This window comes from Typopeltis vanoorti, chromosome 20, assembly GCF_054136105.1.
Source record: "Typopeltis vanoorti isolate ZY-2024b chromosome 20, IOZ_Tvanoo_1.0, whole genome shotgun sequence".
Lineage (NCBI taxonomy): Eukaryota > Metazoa > Arthropoda > Arachnida > Uropygi > Thelyphonidae > Typopeltis > Typopeltis vanoorti.
Window position 1 is genome coordinate 10,070,054 of NC_143568.1, and position 12,510 is coordinate 10,082,563.

The following is a 12,510-nucleotide window of genomic DNA, read 5'->3' on the forward strand; positions in this document are numbered from 1 at the left end:
TCAGGAAAACCTATTTGGTCTAATACTCCATGGAGGGAAGGGGGGTGGGAAGAGTAGGAAAAATAATATTCGGATAACTGAGGAAAGAAATATATTGTGTACAGTAATTAAATAATAATACAGTAAGTAACGTCATAACTAAATAAATTTACTTATTTCCAATATTCGACCAAAGTTAAATTGGCATCTTCAGAGAGTAATACACTTGTATCAACACATTCATGCATGCACTGCTTCAGTAACTGAGAACTGAATGAGAAATAGAGGAAGACCTATAGTCCTAAAATTATGCCACTCGTTGGCTTTGGTTAAATGAACTTGGCTGCTGGGCTGACTGTTTGCAACCATATTTGTTCAGGTTACGATAGTTCGTGAGGGAAGTAGTAGATTCGAGGAACTGCCTCTTAAAACTTAAATTTGGTTCAGAGAAGTAAGGTAATGCACACTCAACCAAAGCCAGTAGATGGAATAATTTTAAGGCTATAGGTCTTACCTGTATTTCTCCTGTTCATTCTCAGTTACTGAAGTAGTGCCTGCATACACGTATTGATGCAAGTGTAGTATTCCCCTGGTGATTCCAATTTAACTATAGCGATATATTGGAAATAAGCAAATTGATTTAGTTAATTATATAATCTATGTGGTTAATTTCCTTAAATAACATTATGTGTAATAATCAATGTATAAGCCTAAGCACCAGAATTACTATCATCTATGGCTTTTAACTAGTACACAAGGCCCACAAATTCAGTAAGCAGAAATTTTCAAGACAACCCAACAGGTTGGCTTTTCTGAAATGTTGTAGGGATAATGAAGTCATCTTCACATGCATACAATTAAAACACTGATTTCACTCTATAGCAAGAAATTCTGTTTATAGGTGCATTTGCTTAACCCTGATATGGGAACAGATTGGTGCTGCATATGTGCACTGCTTCCTGACCCTAATGAAGCTATTCATATGCTGCGAGAAGGGCTCACTACCAAGTATTAATAGGCTTTGGCAAGTTTTCCAAGTAAAAAGTTGGCACATTAAAAGTTTGCCAAACTAGTGATAAACTTGCCAAAGGCTCTTAAGACTGCCCAAAAAAATACAGCAAGCCTGTCCTCAGCTACCCTAAAAAACATTAATGCATTGAGTAGTGGCCAACAATTTGCCATTGCTTGTTTCTGTCATAATCATCTTCCTATCTTGTAGGCCTTGGGTCCTGTTACGGTCTCATTCCATCTTTTATATCGTCTTCCAACAGATCTCTTCCCTATGATTGTATTTAAGGATTTGTTTAGTGATTCTACTATTGTCCATTCTTACAATGTGCTGTTTCCATTTTCATCTATAGTTGTGGATATATTCTATCATTGGTTGTTCATTCATTTCTTCCATGATTTCTTTATGATCTAAAAAGGTGTATCCTGCAGTTCTCCTCATAAATCTCATTTCTGCTGCAGTTATTCTTCTCTCATCACCTTTTTTGATCGTCCATGCTTCACTCCCATAAGTCAGCATGGGTGGCTAATGTTTTATAAGCTCTAATGTGAATATTTTTGTACCTTCAAAGGTTTAAAAACTTGATTTATAATATTTAAAGACTGAAATGTGTAATTTTCATTTCTGTCTTTTTCTTCTCTGTAAGTCAGGTGATATCCAAGGTATTTGAAAGAGTTCACTTGTTCAATGATTGTATTGTCTAAACAGATTTTACTTCTTATTGGTTCTCTTCACTTAAAGGCAAGTACTTTTGTCTTCTCTTTTGAAATTTCCTTATTAAATCTTTTTACTATTAGATTAAGATGATGAACAGAGTGCTGCAGATCAGTTTCAGAGGTTGCAAGTATAGCCTGATCATCTGCAAACAGTTTTGTGTCTATATTAGTGTGTTTGTTAATTGGGATATAACCATATATTGTGAATCTCCAATATCTTACTATAGAATTCATATAGATTGTGAAGAGAATGGGCGATAGGCTACAGCCTTGCCTTACTCCCCTGTTTATAGGTTCCCAATCAGAGATTCTTCCATTAACTTTTACTGCAATCATGTTGTTTGTATATGTATTGCTCTAATTAGATGATGGGGAATTCTGTCATTTATTAATATTTCAAAAAGTTTATTGCGGTTAACTCTGTGAAATGTCTTAGAATAATCAATAAAAGCAATACAGAATTGTTTCTGTATCCATGTTAATATTTATGGCTGGCCTAAACAGTAATATAAATTATGCAAATCAACATCAACAATCAACTAAATCAGAACCCCAACTATGCAAACTATATTAAGAGCAGCACTTATGCATTCATCAGAAATGACATCCCATGGCAGAGGTTGAAAACCTGAAATCCCCCCTCTCCATCCATTCTGATCTGCTTTAGCTCAAAATTTCTTTACTGAAACAACTTGTTTTAGTTTGCTGTCTCTGTAACATCCCCAAACTCTGACAACTACTCTGATCTCTTCAACTATCTCTCTCTAAAGCTTGATTTTCAGCAGTCAAAATACCCTAATAGTGAGGTCTTCTTTCTTTGAGAATTCAATGTCCAGAACTCACACTGGCTTTCCTTCCCTTCTCCAGTTCCACGGATCAGAGCAGACAGGGAAGCAGAGGTATTTGCCATTAGCAACAACTTAACACAGATTGTCAAGCTCCTTACAAGAATAACTAACAATGCTAAGTGTGTCTGCCAACACACTTAACCTCTTCTTAACAAGCTCCCCTTCAAAATATACAGGGGATACGAGTTCTCCTCTTGATAACTTGGACTCAAGTCTCATTTGCCATGGAACAACCTTCATCCAACAGTTCTCATTCTTATGTCCTTTGGCACAAGGATATGAAATGAGAGTTACCTCGATTTCTTCTACTACTTTCCATGGTCTTACTATTGCTTCAACTCTCCTGATCTAACACCTACTCAGACTCAATAACTGGAATCATCCTCACAGGAAAAAATGCCTCAATTTCACCCAAAATCGCCAACAACCATTCAAGCCTTCATTCTCAAAAAAAAAGGTGTGTGTGTGTGTCTATGTGTGTGAGCGTCAAATTAGGATTAAAATTAGGACTGCATTGACACATACACACACCTTTTTTTTACACTTTTTACCATGTAGGCATTCAGAACCGAAATCCTAGGGAATAGGTTGGTTACTCCTTATTCCTGGAGGTATCCTATGACTGTAGAGGTGTGTGTTTATGGGGCCGGTTTGCCTGCTTGCGGGATGAAAAATCCCCAGATAAACTGGGAGGAAAAACCTGCTGTTCACGCCCACGGCTAACTTGGCTATGGCTGAGGAAGATCCTTGAGTGCCTCACTTCGTCGACAGGAATCGAACCTAAGACACTGATTCCCCAAGCATATGGTTGCGAAGCGCATAGCAACTAGGCTAACCGCACGGGCCAATGCAGTACAAGAGAAAAAAAAACTACGAGTGGCTCAAGACCAAAAGTCCAGCTGCTCTGCCTATACTGCAGCTTGCAACAGCTGTAAAAGACCTATCAACAAATCAATCAGATTTTGTAAGGGCCAAATGTTGCAAACTCACCTCCTGTCCAAATGGAAGTGGAGCCTTTTAGCCCCGTGCCAAGGGCATTACAGGTGCAACTTTTGTCCACCATTGATTCCATTACTCTTACATCTAGATGGTACCATAATTCAATTCACCCAAAGAAAAGGCCGACTCACTTGCATCACTCTTCTCTTGCAATTACTATACCGATCAGGGAAAAGTCCCCCCCCCACACACACACACTTTATCAAAAAATGCTCACTCCATGCAATTCATAGTCTTTTGCCATAAAGAAATCGAAAGAATCCTTAATAACATGAACATAAACAACGCACCCAGTCTTGATGGTGTTGCACATAATGTGTTACAAACTTGTGTCCAAGAACTAATACCTATCCTTTATTTACTCTTCATTCTAGTCAATTCCAAAGAATGGTCGTAAAAGTCAGCCAACAAACTACTGCCAAATTGCTCACACCTGCTCTTCTTTCAAAAACTATGAAGGTCATCAAGAGCCATCACCTGAAAAATATATCAATCAGTGACCAATAATATGTATTCCACCACTCTCAATCCACAACCAATCACCTAGCCTTCCCCACCCACCTCTGGACTCATGCCATAGAAAAATTTTGAGAGATTCACGTGGTGGCTCTCGACATTTCAAAAGTATTTGATGAGGTTTGACAATTGCTATTCTACGTTCTCCTCTCTGTGACGGGATCACCACAACTCTCTCTCACTGGTTGCTCACTCTGAGTCATGGTGGAGTGAAAAGTGTATTCTCTCCTCAGATTTCCCCAGCAATGCAGATGTACCCTAGGTTTCACCCACTCTCTTCCTCCTGTATATAAATAACCTTCTCTCACACACATCAAACCCTAACCACAGCCTTTTGCAAATGACTGTACACTCCATTCCTCCTTTTAATTTAATAACCTTTATTATGCCCAATTATTAGAACAAACCTTCAAGATCCACCATGACCAATATCCTGAACTCCACTCTCCTAGCTATATTTCAATGGTATAACAATAAACCCTGTGGACTTCAATGACACCAAAAATCAGTCCTGTCTAATCTCTCAGATCCATTTCCCCTAGCCTTAAATGATACTCAAATATCCAATCACAATCGAGTTCCCTTCTTGGACTGATCTACACCTCCAGCATTTCCTGGAACAAAAACATTTTAGCCATAGCTTCTGCAGTTGCCAAAAAACTCTGTGTGCTTTGCTACTCAAAACATTATTTCACAACTTTACAGCTACTAACTCTATACAAATTCCAAAGCCACCTAACCAGGAAAAGGCAGAGATGTAGGTCAGTGAAAGAAGGGAAATCTGATTATGAATGAGTTAATTATGATTCCCTAACCTTCAGTTAGGGAAAGCGATGGAAGATCTTTTTTTACGAGAGATCAGACAGGACTGAGTTTTGGTAGCACTGAAGTCTACAAGGTTGTCCTTACCCACTGAAATATAGCTAAGAGACTGGAGTTCAGGACATTGGTCATGGTGGATCTTGAGGGTTCTAACAATTAGGCAACACAAGGTCTGGCAAATGAAAGAGGAATGAAATGTACTGCCATCTGTGAAGATATGGATAGATAATATGTACAACATGCCTTCCACATGTTCTACTTGCATATAACCTCAGTTACCTAACGTCACATTACAAATATACACTCCCAGAAAACATGTTTTTCTCATTTAGTCATCTAGCATACCCCTAATCATAAAATCACTGTATGTTACCAAATTATTTTTTCTGTTCTTCTGCATCTTCCTTTTTTCTTCTTTCCTCATATTTCACCCCCTTTCTTAACTTTCTTCATGCAAACCCTCAGTTTTTCAGTCTCTCCAACTCCCATTTTTGTACCATGAACTGCTTGTGAGATTTTTGTTATCGTACTGCAATCTTCCATTTTTATCTGTACTACTTCCATTCTCATGCTCACTCAACTCTCACACTTCTATCACTGCTAAGCATTCTGCCACTTCCATTCATACACATCATGAAATGCCAGGATAGCTCATTTGATCCCTTAAGAGAAATCTCATTCAAGTGCAAAATCTCTCATTACTCTGTCCATTTAGCACACATTTGTGGAAAATTCTTGTAATATCATAGTCTTTCACTCTTAAACTACTCACATTTACTAGAGAATACACTTCACATACTAAATTCCACAAATCTAGTTTTGTGTAAATGCTAGTATAGTAGCTTCCAAAGGGCTAATCACATTCATTGCTATGTTACCACACATGCTAACTAATTCAACAATTAAATTAAAAAAAAAAAAAAAAATACACACACACTAGGTGTGCTCACATTTAATTAAAACAATCAAAATCAATTAAATTTATATTCTAACTAAATTAAATTTCACATTAATTTTAAAAAAAAAACATTTCTTTGACAACAACAAAATGTCTTATTAAGAACTCTCAAACCCAATGATATAACAAATGATAGGAGAGAAGTAGAATTATTATTATTATCATTATTATTATGTGACACCTCCAAAGATTTATGGAGGGAGGGTACCTGCTCTACAACTATCCGTCTCCAACTCAAATCCACCAACTAAAGTGAACAACTACATCTACACCGCCATCTACTGATCACTACCAGCACCACCAGTATTTCCACAGACAATCACAAACATCAATGCCCACAGTGGGATTAGAACCCGCAGCCTTTTGGCTGGAGAGCATATGCTAACCATTTGACCAACCAAGCCAGCAAGCTATAACAATCATAAGTATATCCATACCAGAGATAGATGAAAAAACCATCACGAACTAGAATATATCAAGGTAAAAAGAGTTTTTATGATGGTTAGAATGTTAAATTGTAGCCAATTTAGAATTCATTGCATTTATTTATATAAAAAGGGTTATAAATGGAAATCTGAGAACAATATAATAATTTTTTTCTGAATAATTCAGATAATATTTATAAAAGCAGGCATGAAAAAGGAATAAGTTGAAAAATAAACTGAATTTAGACCAGACCAAACAGGCCTTGCTAAGAACATTTTACATTATGACAACTATCATGGGAATATAACAAGATTTCTATTTAAATTTAGTCAGTTTTAAAAGAGTACCGGGTGCCTAAGGGTCAAAGCCTTATAGCTGAGAAGAAACCTCCACCTAGACTTTAAAGGAATGCAGAGAATCAACAGAGCTTCTGACCTAATGTCCAATCTTCACTTTCTTGTGATGTACCCTGTTAGGTATCTACCTGGATACTTGTTGAATGAGAATGAGCTGGCAATTTGAGATTTAGCCAACAAATTGTATTCTTATTGGCTTAAAGCATGAATAAAATGATGGTACAACATGACAAAATTTCATGCTGGCTGGAGCGTCACCCAGTTAAACAAGGCCCCCATTGTTTTCAAAAAGGAACCAGGGTGAACAATGAAAAGTCAGTTACTGGAACAAATCCTGAAACACACCCCAACTCAACATCACCAGAGTTCAAGATTAGTACTATCAACATAAGAAGTCTGCATGGCTAAGAAATGGAGCTGGCTGAGGAGGATAAGTACCAGATTGACATAATAGGGGTGACTGAAACAAAGGACAAAAAAACTGGTGAGATCTTTCTAAGTAATAAATACAAAATGTTGTACACATTAAAAAGTGCCTTAGAAGACAGAAATATAAGATCTGATAATGTTGGAGTCTTGCTGATAACAGACTGATTTGGAGAAAAATTGTTGATAAGAAGTTAGTAATGATGTAAGTTCTTCATGTAGCACTATCATAATATCCTGTACACCCTTTGATACTTAACTACATTTGAAAATTAGGAGACTTACCAACATAAAACAGTCTAATCATTACAGATGTATGCCACTAACAATGGAGTAATTAGGAAGTAAACAATATTAATGAAATTGTTCTTACCATTTATTTACATTTCATAACACTTTGATTTACTGAAGCCAATTTTAAGCTTTAAAATATTATTCAGAATAATACACAGAAACTGTGTGTCCTTGAAAGAGTAAATATGAGGTAATTTCAAAGTTAATGGCACTAAAATGCCAGCAAGGATATGAAAAGACTTACAGATTGGACAGCTGTCACTTGCAATTAAAAAACAAGAGGCTAGTAACACAAAGGCTGGAACTAGTTTATATAGAGGGGTGTTATTAAAAATGTGTAAATTAAAATTGTCAGGAGTAAAATAGTAACAGCACAGTTCACTAGAAAAGCTAATAAAGTTTAACTGTCTATATTAGAAGTTGAACTAATGACTTGTAATTCCTGGTTATAATTATGGATTATAAGAAGTTACATTACTATAAAAATGACAGAATGCTACTGAAATCACTGAAGTTCATTAGAAATTAATAACATTATACATAAATAAATAAGATTAATTTCTATAAAGGCTGCCTGTAGTACAGTAGTTATCACACCTGCCCAACACATGGAAAATCCTAAGTTCAATCCCTGATAAGCATAGTTTTCTTCTATACTTCCATAGTGCAGTAGGGAGAAAGATGGAACAACATGTCCTTCAGTTGGAAAAGAATGGAGTTTGATTCTAGTTGTGACAAGAAGAATCTTTATGTGGACTTTTCAAATGAAGACAGCTAAGCCCAGTATTTATTATTATTATTTATTTTTTTTTTTTTTGTAAAATAATAGATGCTGGTACTCATTCTTTGCTGGCAGGAAAAATTGAAAATTAAAAGGATATGAAAAGAAAAGTAAAAAATTATTTACTGATATTTTTACTTCATAGTGAGATCATGTTTTTTTTAATAAGAACAGAAAATTAAGCATATAACACAGAGTTTATAATGCATACATTTAATGTATAAGTATTAAGTAAAATGAAGTATGATAAATTTTAATAAAAATTTTATAGTGAATATTTCAACTACAGATGCAGTGAAAAATGTAAATTTCATTAAATAACTAAGCTTATTTGCATACTAGGTGTAATGGTAAATGTCACTGTAGGTGCTGGTACACCACACCATTGTGCACCATACCCGCCTCCCCAAAAAGCACTATTTAAGCCAATCTCATACAGAGGTATCAGGGTTTTTTTCCCTCCTAGAAATTGAGTTTTTCATCTCATATACAGACAAATCAATTAACAGATAAAAATAATAATAGTGGATGGTAGATGGTGTTGTGTGGCATATAGTTGTCTCCACGATTAGTCATTCATTGGCTCCATATAGGTGTCATCACGTAATAACAATATCACTAGTAAGAAAGTGAATAAAAAAAAAAAAAAAAATTAGAACCACATTCACTTTAATTAGTGCTTTTAGATTTCACTGTCCTGACAGCTGTTTCAGTTTCATGGTTCTCATCAGAGACCTGGCAGAAATCTAATAAAGACAGAACCTTCTTTTCAATACTAAAGCAATCCACTGTTGGAAAGTTATGTTTTGCATGAGTGAATTCTCAGTAGGTGAAGAACTAAAATATTAGAATACAGAGCTTGAAAGGCCTTGATTTTTCCACTAAAAAGGATTCCAATCCATCTTTTAATTTTCAATCCTATCTGGCCATAACAATGATGGATGTAATAATACCTTAACATATAATTTAAACTAATATATTATTCCAAAATGTTAGAATATAACAATGTTATATTCAAAGATTTTGGAAATCCACTGTTCTTGCATGAAATTGCTATGGTATTGAACAACAGTTTTTTTTTTTTTTTTTTTTATTAGCCTTTGATGAGAACCAACAGTTTGAAATAGCTGTAAGGACAGCAAAACCCACAAGCACTAACAAAAGTGTAAATATATGTGCTCCTGAGCAGAGTCAGTGTCTTTAAATTAGCGGAAGCCAAGGCAATCCCGATGCTGAAGGTTATATTTTCATAAGTCTGTGATAAATTTTGAAACTCAAAGTTTCATTCTTATCTAGCAATAAATAATAGATTAGTCCTCAGCATCCATAATTTAGCTTGCCAGACCAAAGCCTTTTAAAGGTTCTATATTCTAATATTTTAATTACAGTGGAACCTCGATTGTCGAACATAATTCGTTCCGAAAGGCTGTCCAGAAACTGATTTGTTTGAAAACTGAAACCATTTTCCCATAAGAATTAATGTAAAATGGTTAATCCATTTTACAAGAATTAATCCATTCCTGAACCCCAAATGATTACTTATTTAAACTTTTATAACAGTTCTTCATGCATAAAATCGTATACAAAAACAATGAAAATGTATAAAATCTTACACAAAAAGAATAAACATAATAAATAGATAAAATATAGACAAAAATGGATCGTCACTTTATTTTTGAGTATTGTACAGATCGTTGATTTCGCCATACCAAACTGCATAGCAAGATCCGAGACACAAACACCATTTTCATGTTTGGATATGATTTCTTTTTTCAACCCTATCTTGGTTCTAACAACTTTTCTTTTCACTTTGCTGCTATCACCATCCTTCTTCAGCCCAGTGGCTTATTTAATAATAATTTATATAAAAAATTTTTTTTTTTAAATAAACAAATCAAGAAAAGACAATGCAAATTCAAGCAGGTGTCTGCACTGAGTGGAGGCTGTGGCATAACTGATGCTCTCCCACTGTACATCTCAGCTCACAGAGCACGTTGTTCCAATTTGTCTGTTTGGGAACTGATTTGTTCGACATGAGAGTCGTTCAACAACCGAGGTTCTACTTTATTTATAAAAGGTTGAAAACTTCATGCAGTTTGAGTCTGATAAAATCCAATAAGTAAAAATTGAAATCTCCTCTAATGTAAAATGCTGGCAGTTTGCCAGAAAAAAAAAATATGGTAAGATGAGTGTTATAGTATTCCTACGCACAGATGAGCATCTGTGCATAAGAATATGTAAAACAACTGACATATGCAGCACCTAGCATGACCAAATTCTCTTTTGTTTCTGTATAGAATGGACTGCCAATGCTTAATTTCAGACTTAATCTCATGCAATTTATTTGTAGTGCTTTCTGCAGAATGACTGCCAGTGATCACTTAACTTTGCTTTCATTAACTCTCTGTAGTTTGTATAGGGAATCGACAAAAAAAAAAAAAAAAAGATGGCTGTGGAATATTAGGTATTGCAAAAAGTGTTGAAGATGCTATGTTGTATTTGTATGATATGAAGAAGAAAAATGTTATTTTTGTTTTTGAATATGTTGCATAGGCTCTGGCACTGGGGAATTTTGTAGAAAGAATGTTAGATGTTATGAATATTAAAGTCCCAAGAAACAAAAGGAAGGGAGCAGCTAATGCATATTGGAGCAGCTGATAGAGAAAGGGGAGGAACAGCCATGGAAATATACAGGATTACAATTTAGCCACTTAACAGAAATTGATGATTTCTTTCTATGACTCTTCATTGGAAAATTGGATGCCGTTGCCATGTTAGTCACCTTGAAAACAGACCTTCTGAAATTTGGTCAAAAGCGTCAAGGGTCCAGGGGAGGCACGAGGTGTGGTTGGATTCCCCCACACACAAAGGTCCCACAAAGCACGAAAAGGTTTGCCTGCTTTGCGGGATGAAAAACCCTACTGTCCACACCCAAGACCGGCTAACTTGGCAATGGCGAAGGAAGATCCTTCAGCTCCTCACATCATCGACAGGAATTGAACCTAGGACACTCCTTCCACAGGCATAGGTTGCAAAGCGCACAGTCACCAGCCTAACCCCACGGACTTGTTTTACTTCTCTTATTTTTTTAAGTCTAGAATGTTCTATCATAAATGTCAGATATTCATAATACAAAAAATATTATTTTAATAATTTTATTCCAAAGAATGTATGATATTTTATGAACAATTTGTACTTGATAGTTAATGAAAATAGCTGCCATTTTCAAATTACTATTTATTTTTTCCAACTTCATAAACATCATGTAGGCTTGTGTAATTTGTCATAAAGAGTTATCCACCCTTCTTTAAGAAGAGCATGTACCTCTCTTTTGAAATATCAAATCTGTTTTAAGGAGGTGTGTGTGTGAGGGGAGGGGGAATCCAGACTTCTCTCTTAAATCCTTTTTGAATTACATATAGTAATCAGAAAGAGATAGTACATGAATTTCAGAGAATGAAATACAGAAATTCTGAGCGAAAAACATAATGAAAAGTAAGGTTTACATTGTAAGAATTCTCCATAACGCAATATGAACATTAATAAAATAAAACAGAAATTTTATTGGTGACCATTAAAATTTAATATATTTTATCCTTTCTTCCCACTTTGCATCTACCAACCATCTTATTGAGTGGGATAAGAGTCATATGCCCTATATAGAAGAGAACTACCATTCCAGAACCTTCAAGGAGGCTGCTATGGTCGCCCGTTCAACAGGAAACCTGAATAAGAATTAAGGTCTAATCCTACCGGAAATTTGGAAAACTTTAATTAGATCACTAAACATCAAAGAAATGAACTTTCACACCAATTACATTATGTCTCGTAACAAATAAATCATGTTCCCGAGACACGTGCATTGTCTCGCACAATACTAATTTTGTATGAATTAGAACTGTCAGTTAAAGCCTAGTCTGTTACCTTCATATCGCTTACCAATTGTATCCCTGAAGATGCCGATAGCAAAAATCGGTGAAACTAGTAGGATGATAAATAAACTTGACTAACATTCCTAAAATGCGTTATAGTTTCTTAATATATTTTATTTAAAATTATTAAATTTATTGTAAAATAAAGCACAATTACTCTAGATGTCCTCGAAGAACTTGTGGAAGTGAACGTTGTAACTTGACGTGATCAGACTGAGCTTTTTTTGTAAGATGAATCCAAATAGAAGTAATAGCTAAAGCATGAGTAGAACTTGCTTTGGTAACATCTGGAAATGGCAGTGCTTCCTTTTCAGGATAGAGAAGATCATATAACTTCATAACAGGAAGAAAATCATTAAGCTGGAAACAATGAAAATGTCATTCATTTTATGCTTTAAATACAGTAAAATGGTTTGCTAATTCTGATTAGTGATTTTAAGTCTGTGAT

The 12,510-nt window shown here is 35.2% G+C and overlaps 1 protein-coding gene across 1 annotated transcript in view; it reads right to left on the minus strand.

Annotated features, from left to right (window-relative positions):
- The window catches only part of MED23 (mediator complex subunit 23), a 435,475-nt gene that overhangs the window by 265,783 nt on the left and 157,182 nt on the right, over positions 1–12,510 (minus strand). The window contains exon 12 of the mRNA XM_090410280.1: positions 12,220–12,422. Coding sequence (XP_090266406.1) covers positions 12,220–12,422 — 203 coding nt within the window. The remainder of the gene's footprint in view (positions 1–12,219; positions 12,423–12,510) is intronic.